General features: G+C 52.5%; 1 protein-coding gene across 1 annotated transcript in view; it reads right to left on the minus strand.

Moving 5' to 3' along the window:
• The window catches only part of ARHGEF17 (Rho guanine nucleotide exchange factor 17), a 202421-nt gene extending 187250 nt beyond the window's left edge, over positions 1 to 15171 (minus strand). The window contains exon 1 of the mRNA XM_079973253.1: positions 8450 to 15171. Coding sequence (XP_079829379.1) covers positions 8450 to 12349 — 3900 coding nt within the window. The 5' untranslated portion in view covers positions 12350 to 15171. The remainder of the gene's footprint in view (positions 1 to 8449) is intronic.
• Between the last annotated feature and the right edge of the window lie 2804 nt (positions 15172 to 17975).

Below are 17975 nucleotides of genomic sequence, written 5' to 3' on the forward strand. Positions count from 1 at the left end.
CTCCAAACAGCCTCTGGCGCACTTTAAATCACAGAGATACAGGCCGAAGGACAGACAGGGGTTTCACATGCAAACAAACCTCTCTGCCCCAAGGAAGGGAGGAAAGCAAGAGGCAAGCATGAGAAAACACAGGATTGTCCCATTCTAGATACCTATACAGTGGTATAATAATAAGAAGAATAAGAATAATAATAATTATTATTATTATTATTATTACAGTGGTGCCTCGCAAGACGAAATTAATCCGTTCCGCGAGTCTCTTCATCTAGCGGTCTTTTTGTCTTGCGAAGCAAGCCCATTGACGGCTTATCGGATTAGCGCTATTAGCGGCTTTTAGAGGTTTATCGGCTTAGCGGATAAGCAGATAAGCGGCTTAGCGGCTTAGAAAAAGGGGGGGGGGAGAAAAACCCCGCAGGAACTCGCAAGACATTTTCGTCTTGCGAAGCAAGCCCATAGGAAATTCGTTTTGCGAAGCGCCTCCAAAACGGAAAACCCTTTCGTCTAGCGGGTTTTCCGTCTTGCGAGGCATTCGTCTTGCGGGGCACCACTGTATTTATTTATACCCCACCCATCTGCCTGGGTCCCCCCAGCCACTCTGGGCGGCTTCCAACAAAGCACTAAAATACAATAACCTATCAAACATTAAAAGCTTCCCTAGTACATTGGTTCTCAAACTTAATCCGTTCCAGAAGTCCGTCCCAAAACCAAAGCGTTCCAAAATCAAGGCGCGCTTTCACATAGAAAGTAACGCAAAATGGATTACAGTGGTACTTCAGGTTACATACACTTCAGGTTATGTACGCTTCAGGTTACAGACTCCGCTAACCCAAAAATATTACCTCGGGTTAAGGACTTTGCTTCGGGATGAGAACAGAAATTGTGCTCCGGTGGCGTGGTGGCAGCAGGAGGCCCCATTAGCTAAAGTGGTGCTTCAGGTTAAGAACGGACCTCCAGAACAAATTACGTACTTAACAAATTACGTACAGTAGCACTGTAATCCGTTGCAGACTTTTAAGAACAACCCCTGAAACAGCAATTTAACATGGATTTTACTATATAATGAGACCTTTGATCCATAACATGAAAGCAATAAAGGATGTACTGCAGTCACACAATCAATCAATCAGTAGCCGAACTGGGTTCCACAGTCACAAAAACAAAAAGAGCTGCAAAAACAAAAACGCAAAATAAATAGCAAAAACAGACCATCCTCAGCGTAACACTGAAAACGGAAGCGTGGCACTCGAAAAGGAGTATGTTCAGCTTCCAAAAAAAGTTTGCAAACTGGAACACTTACTTCCGGGTTTGTAGTGTTTGGGTTCCAAGTTGTTTGAGTACCAAGGCGTTTGAGAACCAAGGCGCCACTGTATTTTTTTAAAGCTGGATACCCACAAAAGTGTCAAAGAACCCGCATCGATCCCTTTGCTACAGCCAGATTTTCAAAATCCACCTTAACATTTATATCCTCTGCAGATTTTAAAAACGCTTGAGTCGGAAAAAGTTAAAAAAAAAGTTTTGAGACCAGAGGCCCTGAGTTTGCTAAGGGTTTCCCAACACCCCTTCGGTTGAAAAATTGGTTCTCTGCTCTAAATCAGAGCTTCCCAGAGTTTCTGAGGTGCAGTAGCTACTTTAAAATAAAAATGCCCCTGTGCTGCAGTTTCTTGTTTGTTTATTGATTTATTTATTTCACTGCAGACAAAACCCGAGCCTGTTTTTAACAGCAACCTGACACAGAAATGTAGCACGTGGCAATTTCCCCCCACTCTGGTCTTGTATGTGCAAACTTTCTTTTGCTGCAGTGATACGTCTGGTGCAGCACATACGAAGGGTCCAGTCTATATCCAAATATTTGTGACAGCGAAAAACACAGAAAGTTGCCTTCTGGCAAGCAAGCTAAATGTCTATGTAGCCCTGTGTTGTCTAAAAGATGTTGGATGTAGGGATGCGGGTAGCACTGTGGTCTAAACCACTGAGCCTCTTGGGCTGGCCGATCAGAAGGTTGGCGGTTCAAATCCCCGCGACAGGGTGAGATCCTGCTGCTCTGACCCAGCTCCTGCCAACCTAGCAGTTCAAAAGCACACCAGTGCAAGTAGATAAAGAGGTACCACTCTGGCGGGAAGCTAAACGGTGTTTCCGTGCGTTCTAGTTTCCGTCACAGTGTCCCGTTGTGCCAGAAGCGGTTTACATGCTGGCCACATGAGTCGGAAAGCTGTCTGTGGACAAACACCGGCTCCCTCGGCCAGAAAGCGAGATGAGCACCACAACCCCAGAGTCGCCTTTGACTGGACTTAACTGTCAGGGGTCCTTTACCTTTAAAGCCCTTAGGGATGCGGGTGGCCCTGTGGTCTAAACCAGGGAGACTCTTGGGCTGGCCGAACAGAAGGTTGGCGGTTCGAATCCCCGCGACGGAGTGAGCTCCTGTTGCTCTGTCCCAGCTCCTGCCAACCTAGAAGTTCAAAAGCACACCAGTGCAAGTAGATAAAGAGGTACCACTCCGGCGGGAAGCTGAACAGCGTTTCTGTGAGCTCTGGTTTCCGTCACAGTGTCCCGTTGCGCCAGAAGCGGTTTAGTCCTGCTGGGCACATGACCTGGAAAGCTGTCTGTGGACAAATGCCGGCTCCCTCGGCCTGAAAGCAAGATGAGCGCCGCAACCCCAGAGTCGCCTTTGACTAGACTTAACTGTCCTGGGTTCCTTTACCTTTACCTGCATGTACGGACTGTTGAAGCCGTTCAGTTTCCCTCCTCCTCATTTTTTTTTCAATCTTAACTTGAGGGTCCGCACATCTCCACATCACTTTGCGGGGGTTTCTTTTAAAAATTCTCATGAAAACTCATCAGCATCGTAGTGCAATTTTATCTTAACAGACACATGGGGGGGGGGATCATAGAAATGTAGAGTTGGAACGGGACCCTGACAATTATCTGGTCCAACCCCCTGCAAAGCAGGAATATGCAGCTGTCCCATACGGGCTTCGATCCTGCAACCTTGGCGTTATCAGCGCGGTGTTCTCTAACTAACTGAGCTGCATATGCAAAGCAAATTCCCCCCCCCATAAGAATGCACTTTCTGCATGTTCTTTTTACCAGCATGCACATATTTATTCACACTCCCTCCAAGCGAATGCATTTTTTCGCTTGGCTGGAAAAATACATTGCAAAACGTGGAGAAATGTGCGTTTTGAAAGATGTTTGTGCTTTGGTTCACCTAAAGGTAAAGGGACCCCTGACCATTTAGGTCCAGTCGTGGCCGACTCTGGGGTTGTGGCGCTCATCTCGCTTTACTGGCCGTGGGAGCCGGCGTAAAGCTTCTGGGTCATGTGGCCGGCATGCCTAAGCTGCTTCTGGCAAACCAGAGCAGCTCACGGAAACACCGTTTACCGTCCCACCGGAGCGGTACCTATTTATCTACTTGCACTTTGACGTGCTTTTGAACTGCTAGGTTGGCAGGAGCAGGGACCGAGCAACAGGAGCTCGCCCCGTCACGGGGATTCGAACCGCCAACCTTCTGATCGGCAAGTCCTCGGCTCTGTGGTTTAACCCACAACACCACCCGTGTCCCACTGTTGGTTCAACTAAAGGTAAAGGTAAAGGTACCCCTGCCCGTACGGGCCAGTCGTGTCCGACTCTAGGGTTGTGCGCCCATCTCACTTAAGAGGCCGGGGGCCAGCGCTGTCCGAGGACACTTCCGGGTCACGTGGCCAGCGTGACAAGCTGCATCTGGTGAGCCAGCGCAACGGGAGCGCACCCCACCGCGGGGATTCGAACCGCCGACCTGACGATTGGCAAGTCCTAGGCGCTGAGGTTCTACCCACAGCGCCACCCGCGTCCCCGTTGGTTCACCTACTGTTTCGCAAAGCATGGACTGGGCAGGTTTGCCTTTCACTGTGAGCTGCATTTAACTTCGCCCTTGTCCGAAACCTGAATTAGATGGGCCCCAGGATGGATGCAACATCAGGTCCATTTTTTAACAATCTTATTTATACCTCTGTAGGCAAATATAAAACTTTAGGGGCGAAACACTAGTTGCCTTCCTCTCTGGGGCAGAAGACTTCCAGAAGAGAGATGGAGGGAGTTCTCTGATGGGTGACTTCTGTGACTTCCTACATGCGGTCACAAAGAAATCTAGGTTATCCAAGCTGATTGCAAACTTGCAAAATTACAACCAAACAGGGCATAAAACATGCAAATTCTACAGATGAACTCTGCGAGAAGTCCTTCCTTAGAATCATAGAGGAACCAGAAAGGGTCATCTGATTCAAGCCCTTGCAATGCAGAAAACTTTTGCCCAGCACGGGATTCGAACCCGCAAACCTGGGATTAAGCGTCTCATGCTCTACCAGCGGAGCTATATGTACGTGTATATGCATATATGGAAACCTTACGTTGAATACATGTGAACTTTATCTTAAATCCCCGTTTATTTTCACATTCCTCTGCGTTGTCGCAAGCCTGCTTTCGAAAAAGAAACCGTTCCTCTCTGTTGCACAAAAACAAAATATGAACCCGAGAAGCATTGCATTCCTTCCCACAAAAAGATACCCATATGCAGGAATGTCGAGATATTAAAGAGGTTGTTTTTTTCTTTTTTAATATATAATAATAATAATAATAATAAACCCTCTGTTCGCTTTTGCATGACAACGGGCAGAACATCAGAAATAACAGCAAATGAAAAAATAAAAGTAATCAAATAAAATAGAGAGAAGGCCGCCTAAACCCCCTACAGAGGAGTTGAAAACTCTCCTTTTTTTTTCATGCAATGTTCTAGGCACAAAATCGGCTACAGCCAGCCAACGGATTAACACTTTGCGGAGACCTTATATAGCAGTCTAGGGAACTATTGCTGGCAGCGTTCACACATGACAGCACCGAGTCCAGCACCACGTGGCTCCCCTCTCTTTGGGCGCAAGCAAACTCCTGGGCCTTCCTGGCTGATGCGCAGAGAGCACAGCCAAGCTGGCAAAACCGTCCTGCGACTGGGCTGGAGGTGGGAGAAACTCAGTGGCTGAATGAATGTGTTTCCCCCTGCAATTGCGGGAGAAACTTCACGCATTCAAAACCAGCACGTCGGAGGGAAAAGCCAGCCTGCAACTCTAAGCACAAGGAGATCACAAAATCAAAGAACTGCAGGGCTGGAAGGGACTCTGAGCATCATCCAGGAATATCCAGGAATATGCAGCTAGCTGCCCCACACGGGTATCGAACCTGCAACCTTTTGTTCTTTTGTGCAGAAGAGCGTTCAAATCACAACGTTTCTCTACCCAGATTCAGCTACAGGCACATAGAAAGCCGTCTTGTAATAATAATAATTACAGTAAAAACATAATAGGGCGGGGGGGGGGAACCAATTTAAAATACAGGTTAAAATGCAATTTAAAAGGCAGCCTCGTTTTAAAAGTAGCCGATAGATCAAGACCAGAAGGGGAGGGGAACATAAGATTCTGACTGAGTCCAAACCAAAGGGCAGGGGGAACAGTCTTACAGGCCCTGAGGAAACATGTCAAGTCCCGCAGGGCCCTGGTCTCTTGTGACGGAGCGTTCCACCACGTCGGGGCCAGTACTGAAAAGGCCCTGGCCCTAGTTGAGACCAATCTAACCACCTTGAGACTTAAGACCTCCAAAATGTTGTCATTTGTGGACCTTACTGAATAATATGCTTTGTCCATCCAAATCAGTATTGTCAGCACTGGCCAGCAGAGGCTCTCCAGGGCTTCAGGCCCGTGTTCAAAATCCCCCAGGTGGCAGGAGCATTTGGCGAATGGCATGGGTCCACTTGCGACCACGTGGAGATCTCTGGGCGCCAGGTTGGCCGACTGACATCTCCACCTGGCTGGCCCCCTCCAACTTTCTTAAGCAGGTCAGCAGAAGAGCTTACATACTGCCTTTATATCTCACCTTTTCCTCCAAGGAGTACATGGTTCAACCCCCCCCCCCCCAGTTAATCCCTACGACAACCCTGCGAGTGAGCTTCATGACTTGAGTGAGGATTTGAACCCGGACCCACTACACAATCCTGGCTCCCTAGAGTCCCTCCACTAGGGGGGCAGCTCTATAAATTAAGTCAATAAATAAACATGGGGCAAGCCCAACATCACTGAGAGAAAGCCCTGAAATATTTCCCAAGAAGCTTGCGTTTGTTTTATCCTGGATTGTTTTAGTTGCTGTTCTGATGTGTTGCAAACCACTTCCGATTTTTTTCCCTTTAAAATATAAAGTGGTATGGAAATGAAATTAACAACAACAACAACATCCCACTGCAGGGGAGGAAATGTCACCAAGATACCATGGTGACCTTAACCTAGGTTTAAGGCACCATGTGGCAATTCACTTATATAGTCATACCTCAGGTTACAGACGCGTGGGGTTGTGCGATTTCAGGTTGCACACCGCGCCAAATCCGGAAGTACTGGAACGGGTTACTTCCGGGTTTTGGCCCTTGCGCATGCGCAGAAGTGCTAAATAACGCTACGCGCATGCGCAAAAGCACCAAATCATGACCTGCACATACGCAGACCTCGGGTTAAGAACTTAATTCGTTCTGGAGGTCTGTTCTTAACCTGAGGTACCACTTTAGCTAATGGGGCCTCCCGCTGCCGCCGCGCAATTTCTGTTCTTATCCTGAAGCAAAGTTCTTAACCCAAAGTACGATTTCTGGCTTAGCAGAGTCTGTAACCTGAAGTGTCTGTAACCTGATGCGCCTGTAACCCAAGCTACCACTGTATCTGAATTTCTAACATTGATTCCCAGTCCTTCCCTGGGAAATTGAACCCACAACCTCCTGCATGCAAGGCAGATGATATACCACGGAGCGATGCCTCTTCCACAAAGGCAGGAATGATATAAGGCAAGGAAGAGAACGGTTCTCTGGACCAATGAGCTCATGTGCAAGCTGGAGACAAGTGTCCTGGTCACACAGACACCACAAGCCAGCAAAAAAAACACAAGTCAGGCTGTCCTACTGGGCGCACAGTTTCAACGCTTCGCTGGGCACTGGGTTTCCCGGAAGGAAAGCTCAACTCTTTGGATAGAGCCGGGCCTGTGCTTCCTCTAAAGGTAAATGTAAAGGTACCCCTGCCCGTACGGGCCAGTCTTGACAGACTCTGGGGTTGTGCGCCCATCTCACTTAAGAGGCCAGGGGCCAGCGCTGTCCGGAGACACTTCCGGGTCACGTGGCCAGCGTGACATCGCTGCTCTGGCGAGCCAGAGCCGCACACGGAAACGCCGTTTACCTTCCCGCTGGTAAGCGGTCCCTATTTATCTACTTGCACCCGGAGGTGCTTTCGAACTGCTAGGTTGGCAGGCGCTGGGACCGAGCAGCGGGAGCGCACCCCGCCGCAGGGATTCGAACCGCCGACCTTTCGATCGGCAAGTCCTAGGCGCTGAGGCTTTAACCCACAGCGCCACCTGCGTCCCTATGTGCTTCCTCTAGGAACCTCTTATCCCGACATCAAACCTCTCAAGATCTTCACTACCACAAGCTCTAAGCATGTCAACCAAACCCAGAGGAATAAATTGCTTACTCCTCAACCAGGAATTTTGGGAGAGACGGTGGGCTGCAGGATAAAACACCATAAAACACTGATATTGGTGCAGCCGTCTCGGGTCCACTTGTGCATGAGCGCTAGGAATGATTTTATAAGTCTTTGTTCCTCAGTTTGATCCTTTTACACTAAGGTTACCAGACGTCCCCGTTTCCCGGGGACAGTCCCCAGATTTACAAATCAGCCCCCTGACAAAACCCATCTATTTAGTAGGAAGTTGAAAAGTGTCCCCAGATTCATTGAAAAAAATCTGGTAACCTTATTTTACATGGCTTTTTACGTATTGTGGCATTTTATGCACTGTGACTTGGCGTTATTTTTTTATTTATCATAGTTTGGTAATCATTGCAATGGTTAAGAGTGGATTTCTGTAATTATTTGCTGGCATTTTGTTAATTTTATTGTGTGCTGTTATATTCAAACAGATGAATGCCACTTGATGTTAAGTCATTCATTCTAAAGTTATGTTTCACTACGACTTTTTGTACAGGATCCGATCGTTACAAGGGGCGTGAGTACAAATTAAAAGCGAAATGGAAAATGAAATAACATCCGGACAGCAGCACAGACGCGCCAGATCGCAGATGCACATCGTATTTCCACACAACAGCTTCCTCTCCAGAACCAACCGTCTTGCAAGGAGGCCTGGATCCTTCCCCAAAACGTTCCACTGACAACCAATTCCGTGGTGCCAATCATCTCCATCGGGATGTCAGTTTCCAGCACGGCAGGCTGCATTTACAGCGGCACCAAAGTTCAGCCACGCTCAAAAGCAGGTGGGGACTCCCAAACCCAAGCCACTCAAGATCTAACAACTCCATCTGCAAAGGTGGAATCCTCCCGCCAAACAAAAAAAGTCAGAATGAGAGCTTTTAGCCCCTACCGAATTAAAATATCTTACAACTCACCACTTGCGGCTTGCTCCTGGCCAGACAGACGCCCGGCTCCTCGTGATGCTTCGGGCACCTGGGCAGTTTGGGCTCAGACGTGGTTGGCGTGGCGGGCGAGGATCTGGGCGTATCCACCGAGCCGGCGGAGGGCGGCTCACCGAGGGCCAAGATGTAGTGTTTAGTGACATCTTCCAACGAAGGGGTTTGGAGGACTGGGTAGGGCTTCGCGAGCGGGCGAAGGAGGTCCGGTGTGGCCCCGTGGACATTCTGGCTCAAGGGAGGGGGGGTGTTGGCGCCCGCGATGGGGATGAAGGTGGCAGGCTCGCTGGCGTGGCGGGTGTGCTTGGAGGGCGGCCTGGCTCTCCCCAGAGCGGAAGGGGCGACGGCAGGGGGCAGATCGGGGTCTTCCGCCCGGCCCTCCTGCGAGCTGGCCCTGTTGCTGCGCTTCTTTGAGCTTCGGCGGACGATCCTGGGAGACAACACCTCGGCCAGCTTTGGGTCGAAGCCGTAACTTGGAGCCATGTCGCCCGTGTCGCCCTCTGAAGCCGCCGGCAGGATGTGCTCGGACTGGGAGTACAGTTTCCCGCCATCGGCCTCCCTCACCTGGTCCGACAGGATGGGCTCGCTACTGGAGGGAGGGATGCTCTGGTCTATCTCGCTAATGGGCTCCCCGGGGCCGTCGAAGCCAGCGCCAGACAGCTCTCCGCGGCGGCTGGGGTCGCTGAACGACTTCTTCTTGATGGTCTTCCCGTTGCCCTTCTCGTCGATCACTTTGTCCAGGGCACCAGGTTGGCTGACGATGTTCTGGATCACGGTGCTGTAGTCTTTGACGCCTTCGCTACAGACCGACAGGTCGCTGGCAGCACTGGCGGTGCACTCGGAGAGAGCGACAGCAGAGGCCTCCGGCATCCCCGACTTGGAGCTCAGCGACCCCAGGAGGTTACTGTCGACGGAGAAGTTACTTGTGTCGTCCGTGAGGGAGGACCTCCTGTGCGGCATGGGGTCGCTCAAGGACCGGTAGGCCTCGCCGTTGGACTCGCCGTTGCTCCCGCTGCTGGACTCGGAGGTGCCGTTCCCCACCGACGGGAACTTCCTACGCCGGCGGAGAGCACTGGGCGTAGAAGGCGCCTCCAGCGCTGTCTTGGCGTTGGGAAGGGCCTCTTCGGCGGCGCCCAACTTCTCGCTGTTCGCTTTGGCTGTGTGGTTTGGAAAGCTCACCGCAGACAGGCTGCCTTCGCTTCCTCTTTGGTGCTTCCAGGCCGCAACCGACGGGTTAAGGTAACTGTAGGCAGGGCCTGTTTCGGGCTCGGTTACGATGCCTTCGTCCGTCATGCTGGATTCAGGACCCGAGAGTTCCTCCAAAGACTTCCCGCCGGACAGGTTCCCTTCGGAGTCCGCCTTCCGCAAGCCCTGCCCGCGGCCTTCTTCCACAGCTCCCTCCTTCCACGTTTCCAAATCCTCTCCTTCGCCTTCCGCACTGCCGGCGTCTTTTTGGTCCAGACCAAAGTTGTAATCGTGCTGGGAGCTGATCTTGCTTATCTTCTCGAAGACCTGCCTGGCTTCTTGGATGTACTGGTCTTGAATGACGACAGGCAACTCGCCGTCCTCGCCACCTCGGCCAATTCCACGGCCGCAAACAGCATCTTGGTCGCTGGCGTTGGTGAGGAGGAGCTCAGAGGAGCTCTGCTTCATCGCGCTCTGGTGGAAGAGCCTGCGCGGAACAGGTTTGTCCGAATAGGTGAAAGACTTGGCCCGCCTCAGGGTTGCCGTGAGGTCTTTCAGGGTCGGCCGGCTGCCGCCCGGTGCCCACCGGTTTGATGGCTGAGCCTCGCTTTGGGTTCTATCTACCAGCTGCTGTCCAGCCAGGCCATACTGGTAACTTCTGCACCTGCCGCCACCAAAGGCCTCTTCCTCCTCCTCCTCGAGTTGGCTGGCTCTGCCGTCCTTCCTGCTGGCCTTCAGATCCGAGAGGTCCGACTTCAGGAAGCTGAGCAGCGCCAGCGTCTCGGTCGCAATATCCGGGTTCGACATGGACTTCCTGTTCCTGGACTTCTCCGCTGACTCTAGGCCGACGCCTCGCAGGTTCTCATACGGAGGGAAGTCCTGCTTGGCTCGGACGATCCCCAAGGGGAACTTGGGGCGGGCGCGGACCTGAGCCTGCAGCCGAGCGAGGCTGTCGCTTTGGTTGAAGCTTGGGGAGCGGAACAGGCCCGGACCCCCTTGCGAGCCCCTGCCTTGGCCAGGCCAGGAGACCCCAAAGTGGTCCTCCTCTTTCAGCGTCTCGGTGCTGGAATACCTGCTGCTGCTTCGCGACCCGCAAGGGCTCGGGGAGAAAGGGGGAATGTTCACTTTGGAGACTCGGGAGACGAGTGGGAGAGTGGGTGCTGAGGAGAGGAGCCCGTGGGTGCCGAGCAGGGAGCTGTTGCCGCCTTCCAGCGGGCCTCGACCCAAGATGGGGCCCTCGCCTGCAGCTTTGGCCTCGCCCAGCAAGCTGGCGGTGGCTGAGGCCTTGACCTCGGGAGACGGCCTAGTCCTTTCGTCAGAGGGCAGGGAGAGAGTCTGCGCCAGGTCCTCCTGGGCCTTGAGGTACCACTCCATCCCCGCCACCAGCCCATCGCTGTCAGAGGCCTGTTCTTGAGGCAAGGGGTCCATCTTTTTCTTCCGTAGGGAGCGCTTCCTGGGGGCGGCTAGGCGGTCCTCCTCCTCGCTCCCCGAAGACCTCTCATGGGGAGATCCGTGCCAGCCATTGCCGCCAGCGGGGGAGCAGGCAGCTGGCTGGGGGGCCCCCTTGGGCCTGCCCATCAGCTCCTCCTCGCTGCTGGAAATCTCCCCTGGCCTGAAGTTGCTGCTTCCACCTTCGCCCAGGAGAAGGACGGCTGGAGAGGAGGAGGAGGAAGAAGAAGAGGACGAGGAGGCAGCTGGCAGCAGCGTCCAACTATGCCAGGAATGTAAACTCTCCCGAAGTTGCGGCGGCGGCGGCTGCGGCAACTTCTCCGCCTCGATCCGGGGGGCGCCCCCGGCGGGCAGGCGGTGGGTCCGAAAGGGGATGCAGCTGCGCGGGGGAGGCGTCGGGGGGGCCTCCCGGCGCTGCTCCGCGACGCGGGGCCTCTCTTCCTCCCTGCGCCCGGGCGCCGCCCCATCGGGCAGGAGGCGGGGGGCGCCGTCCATGCTTCCCGGCAGGTGCCCCAGCTCCCCGGCTTGGTCTTGGGGGGCGCGCGGTGCCGCGCCTTCCTCGACGGCCTCGCCTCGGGGGCCTCCCTGCTGTTGCCGTCGAAAGCCGTCTCCGAAAAGTTTGCGCATCTCGGTCACGCTGGGCCAGTCGAGCGCCGCGTCTCCGCCTTTGGGGGGCTCGCTCAGTCCTTTCCCCCGAGGAGGAGGCGGAGGAGGAGGCTGCTCGGCGGCTGCGGCGGCTGCCGGCGTCTCATCGGCGGGCCGAGCCGCCTGCTCTTCCCTGGCCCCGGCGCAGGTGGAGGAGCCTCCTCTCCCCGCGCCCGGCTGGCTCTGGGGCGCGCAGAAACGCCGCGAAAGTTGGCGCACCGACGGCGACAGGCTCCGCAGGGCTCGGCCGCCCGGTAGCGGCGTCGGAGGAGCAGGATCCGGCCCGGGAGAAGGCGAGGAAGACGAGAGCTTGGCGACGCTGCGGGAGACGCTGAAGGAAGCAGCTCGGCTGGGCGATCGCCGTCCGATGGGCTGTGCTGGCGACGGCGGCGGCGGCTGCTGCTGCGCCCTGGCGCTTGGAGGCTGACCCTGGCACGGCTGGGCGCCCGGGCGCGCCGCCGCCTCCCGCTCCCCCCGGGGGCCGCCGATGCCGCCGCCGCCTCCTCCGGCCCGCTCCTCGGGCCCGATCCACCTCTCGAGGCGCTTGCACGAGGCGCTCCGGGAAAGGGGGTTTCTCCTCCCGGCCTCCCCCTCCGCCATTGTTTTTACGCGCCCAGCTTTCCAAAAGCTACCCCCGGAATCGCCCCCTTCCTGGCTCCCCCTCTCTCTAAACCGTCCGGGGCACCGCGCCGGCGCCCATCCGCGCTTCCTTTCCGCCGTGCAAAGAAAGTGGGGGCGGCCTTTTTTTTGGGGGGGGGGTGGAAGCGGCAGAGAGAGAACGAGGCAGATCTTGCAGCAGTCAAACTTCCAGGCAAGTTCGCACAGTTTTGCAGTTCAGTTTTAAGCGGGGCGGGTGGACGGCTGCAGCAGCAGCAGCAGCAGCTCGCGCTGGATTTTGCAACAATGCAAAAAAAAGGGGAGGAAGGGAGATCGCAGCCTTGCAGATTCGCTTTTTTCCTTTTGCTCGATCCAGGCTCCCGGAGGAGGTCCCACCGCCGTTTCCCCACCACCCGCGATCCGGACTTCTGGTTCTTTTCCTTCCCAGAAGAAGAAAGAAGATCCCGGTGGCTGGAGAAGCGGAAGGAAAGCCGAGGGTGATGGTTGCGACGCCAAACTTTCAGGCCCAGGAATCCGGCCGGCCCGTCGGATTCAAAGGGAGAGCCCCCCGCCGCATCTCAGTGCAAAGAAGACGAAGAAGCGCCCTTCCAATTATGCGCAGGAATTGTCCGGGGTCGGGGGTGCGGGTCGGGGGGCCCTTCTCGCCATCGTGCATTTTTTTAAAAAAATAAAATAATTTACAAAAAGCAATTTTAAAAAATGCTTGCAGGAGCCCCCGGCGGCGTTGCAAACGGCATCCCGTCTTACTCTCTCCAGCCGTTTGTTTGTTGTGTTTATTTTTGCGTGGTTCTTTTTTTTCCCCTCTGCCTTTTTTTTTTAGCATTTCACATAAACTTTCCCCCTCAAGAGGCGTGGTTTCTTTTCTTTCTTTTTTTAAAAAAAGGAAGAAGAAAAGGGGGATGGTCTTTTGCAAAGCAAAGTCTCTGGGAACATTTCTTGTGCAATTAAAAAGGGAGAGAGAAGAGGAGGAGGAGGAGGAAACGAGGAGTCACCCCCCTTTGTCTCTTCGGAAGGGATATTATATTTCGACTTCCAGGTCTTGCAGCCGCGAGACCCTGAAACCTCCTTGGAGCAGGCCTCGCAACCGCCATCCTATGCAAGGCTTGTTCCTAGGGGCATAGGATTGGGTTGTGCCAAAGCGTTGCGCTGCGAGAGTCGGTTCTGCAAACAAGCGCCCTTGAAAGCAGCTTGCTAAGCGCAGGGGGATCCTAAAAACTGCTTGCTGGATCCGACCCCAGGACTTATCTAAGCCAGCATCTGGCTTCCCACAGTGTCCCGCCAGACGCTTCAAGGAAGAAAGCCTGGAAGCGATTGCTCCCTTTACGATTGCTCCCCAGCAAACTGATACTCAGAGGTAGACTGCTCCTGCACAGGGAGCTCCTCTGTAGCAATAGCCGTGACAAAAAGCCATCGGTGGGTCCGTGGATTTCAGTTTGGCTGTGCTGGCGGTGCACCCCAGCGGGAGCATCTCCTGCACCGAGTTGCCCCAAAAGCGAATCTCCAGCTGGGTTATGCCTTTGAGTTTTGTCAGTTCCCATTTCTCTGTTTAGAGGATGTGGCTTTCCGATCTGGGCCAAATCAGAGCTCTTCCTTTCCAAAGCTCCCTCCGTTTTTGAGGTAGCAAGTCAGGAATGGAAAGGGTGTGATCTTTGCTCCCTCCGCTGAAGTTGTTTCCAAAATTCCCATTGACTTTAATGGGCTAGGATTGCAGCCAAATATTTTAATAGTGTTGTTGCTTTTAACTCGCAAGGCCTGGGAAAGCCCGTTTCCTCTGGAAGCGATTTGGGCACCATCTACCGATTAAATGCTAGCAACTGTGCAGCTGTCTTCACTTTTGTGCATATACCTATGTATATATATATACATGTTTGCTATCTTCCCTGCCTTTCTGGGGTAGGATATAAATAGACCCATTTCACAGACAGGAATTGAGAGTGAAATAAACGTTTTGGCGTGTTAGGGAATCCTTTGGCCGAACCAGAGTTTGAATCCAGATCTAAATGCAAACTTTCAGCCGGTGTTTTGGGAAGGAGCAAATGAGAGCACTAGGTGTACTTTTAAGAAATACGGTTTATTAATTTTACTGTTTTTAAAGAAATCGGTTCTCTTTTTGGGCTTGCTGTATTTTGAAGAGCGGAACTGAGGACGCGAGGATGGCCGTTCAAAGCAAATAGATGCAATTGGTCTCAAAATTTACCCCTGAAAAAGAGGACATGTTCGGGGGGGGGGGGACACATGGCAACCCTATTTGAATGCAATGACTGCTCTAAGGCATCCCTGCTTAGCATAGGTATCTTTCATTGAAGACACACTTTCAAACATTAGCTTTCAAGTGGTCCGCAAGGCTGCAAGTCAAATAAAAATGGACTTTTCATCAAGCATGAATGAGAAGGTATGGTTGTAGAGGTGCATTCTGGAAAAGCTTCACCTGTTGGTTTCTGCCTGTTGTATGGGTATTTTTTTAAATTAAATAAAATTAGAGCACTGTTGCTCATTAAAAAACACTTTTGCACCCACAGGAGCGAGCTCTGTGTCGAAGGCAGACCAAACAGTTAAACAGGTGGGTGCATTTTCTGCAAGCACATGCCACTTTTGAAGCACCCTCAAAGCACATTCTTTCCCTCAAAGAATTCTGGGAGCTGTACACCTTGCAGAACTACAGTTCCCAGAAGCCCCTTCTCAAACTACAATACCCAAAATTCTTTGGATGGGGGTGTGTGAAATGTGTCTTAAATGTGTATAGTGCGCATGTCGCCTCGTCTCAGAGCAACCCCATGTTGCCCCCCCAGACGCCATGATGGGAGTTGCAGTCTCAAGTAAGGCATTTATTGCATTTATATCCCCTCTTTTTCTCTCTCGAAGGAGCTCAAAGTCGGCATACATGGTCCTTGTCCCCCTCCTCATTTAATCTCTGCAACATCCCTGTGAGGTAGAATAGGCTAAGAGGCAGAGGTTTGCCCAGGGGGAGCGTTGCCACAGACAAATGGGGATTTGAACCCTGCTCTCTCCCAGATCCTTGTCTGGCGCTCTGACCGCTACACCATACTGCCTCTCATCGCTCAATACCTGGAGGGCTCCAGGTTTGCGAAGGCAGCTCCAATGAATTCACTTATCTGAAATAAATCTATATCGTTCTCCTTTGTATCACGTTCTCCTCCCTCTATTGTACTTCCTGCACCAGATTAAAGGCTGTAAGCTATGTTGGGCCATGTTTGGCTGCTGATGGGAGTCGGGAGTCAGTCAGCGTCTGTAAGAACACAGGCTGCCTGCCTGGGGTAGCTCAGTTGGTAGAACACAAGACTCTTAAATCTCTGGGTTGTGGGTTCGAGTCCTGAGTTGCATTGCAGGGGGTTGGGCTAGATGACCGCCAGGGTCCCTTACAGTTCTATGAATCAATGAATCCCCATCGCTGCCCTGTAATATACCCATGACTGGGAGGGCGACATCTCTGTGGCCTGGGGCTTCTGCGGGGCTGGCTACCACTTCCGCATGGTTCTGGCAGGTCCCCTGCAAAGGTTTGTCAGGAATGAGCCATCAAGGCATTCCAGAAACACCCAAGACTCTTGCCTGCTGTCAATGAGTTACTGATTAGAAGCTCTGCTCCCCATCTCTGATCTGAACCGATGTTCTCTGCTGGTGGCATTCGCTGGTTACACTATAACAGCATCTCCCGTAAAATGCTCCAAGGTCTCTTTTTTGGGAGAGCAAAACAGCGGTTCCCCTGGTCCACACTTTCAGCCACACCAATTTTTTAATGGATAAGAAATACATCGGTGGGGACGGACGACAACAACTCCTAGCAGCTTCTCTGAGGCTTTTACCCGTTTTCCGAAATAGGACGTCCCTATTTTCATCAGAGAAATGTTATCACAGAAGGGGACGCGGGTGGCGCTGTGAGTTAAACCACAGAGCCTAGGACTTGCTGATCAGAAGGTTGGTGGTTCGAATCCCTGCGATGGGGTGAGCTCCCGTTGCTCAGTCCCTGCTCCTGCCAACCTAGCAGTTCAAAAGCACCTCAAGTGCAAGAAGGCAGGGAGGTAAACGGCATTTCTGTGCGCTGCTCTGGCTTGCCAGAAGCGGCTTAGTCATGCTGGCCACATGACCCGAAAGCTGTAAGCCGGCTCCCTCGGCCAATAAAGCGAGATGAGCGCCACATCCCCAGAGTCGTCTGCGACAACCTAACGGCCAGGGGTCCCTTTACCTTATTTTCATCAGAGAAATGTTGGAGGGGACATCTCTTATCACAGAAAGGATGGAGGGCGTGTGAGCTGACTCATAGCCACCACACACACCCCAGGAGAAAGGCAAAGGAAGTTAGGGGTCAGGTGGGGTCTGAGGAGTAGAAGGGAAATGGGACGTTAGCAGGTCGCCCTCTCCTCAAAAGTAGACTTCCGAGAACCACTCCGTACAACAACCCTGTGAGGTAGGTTCGTCTGAAACACAAATGATGGATTTGATAATGCCTAAGGACCTGGGTAATTTATTTGAGCCTGGGTTTCCCATGTGCAACCACAACCACGCAGATGCTCCAATGTGCTGTTCTCTTCCTCTAGCTGCAAACTGCCTTTATCAAGCAGTTGGTCCCTTACCTTTCCTGCCCCGACCTGGCCACAGTGATCCATGCAACGGTCACCTCCAGGCTTGACTACTGTAATTCGCTCTATGCGGGGCTGCCCTTGAAGCTGTCCCAGAAACTCCAGCAGGTGCAGAATGCTGCAGCAAGGCTCCTCATGGGGTCTCTGCCATGGGAGCATATTCACCCAGTGCTTTTCAAGCTGCACTGGCTCCTGGTGGAGTACAGGGTCAGGTTCAAGGTGCTGGTTTTGACCTTTAAAGCCCTTCACGGCCTAGGACCCTCGTACCTACGGGACTGCCTCTCCCGGTATGCCCCACAGAGGACCTTAAGGTCCATAAATAGCAACACCCTAGAGGTCCCTAAGGAAGTCAGATTAGCCTCAACCAGAGCCAGGGCCTTTTCAACTCTGGCTCCGGCCTGGTGGAACGCTCTGCCTCATGAGACCAGGGCCCTGCAGGATCTGATTTCTTTCCTCAGGGCCTGCAAGACAGAGTTGTTCCACCTGGCATTTGGCTTGGAGTTAGTTTGATTCCATCCCCCTCTTTCTTTTTTCCTTTTTCCTCCTGTGATGAGGCTGCATTTTAATGTTTTAATGTTGTATTTTAATCTTGTTTTTAAGTTGTATTTCAATCAACTTGATTTTTTTATTGGTTGTTAGCCACCCTGAGCCCAGTATAAATAAAATTTACTATTATTATTAGACACCCCAGAGGTTCAAATTGTTCCGCACAAAAAGCTATTGAATATAGAAGTGCCCCACCACCACCGCAGACACTGTACAATTTGCTTGAACGTTTGTGAACATAACAAAGCTGGACAAAGGGGCAACATGTGAGAGATGCAAGCAGGAGAACTCTTTTTATTTAGAGAGGACCATAGGAAGTTATACAAACACCGTTCCCTGCCCCAAGGAGCTTACAAAGACATTCTCAAAGGCATTCACAAATCCTCAACCCACAACAGCAAACAGCAAGGACACACAGGAGGGGGAAAATTGAAGCAAGACAGCTAGTTATTTATAGAGATGAAGCT

This window comes from Podarcis cretensis (genome assembly GCF_951804945.1).
Source record: "Podarcis cretensis genome assembly, chromosome: 4".
Lineage (NCBI taxonomy): Eukaryota > Metazoa > Chordata > Lepidosauria > Squamata > Lacertidae > Podarcis > Podarcis cretensis.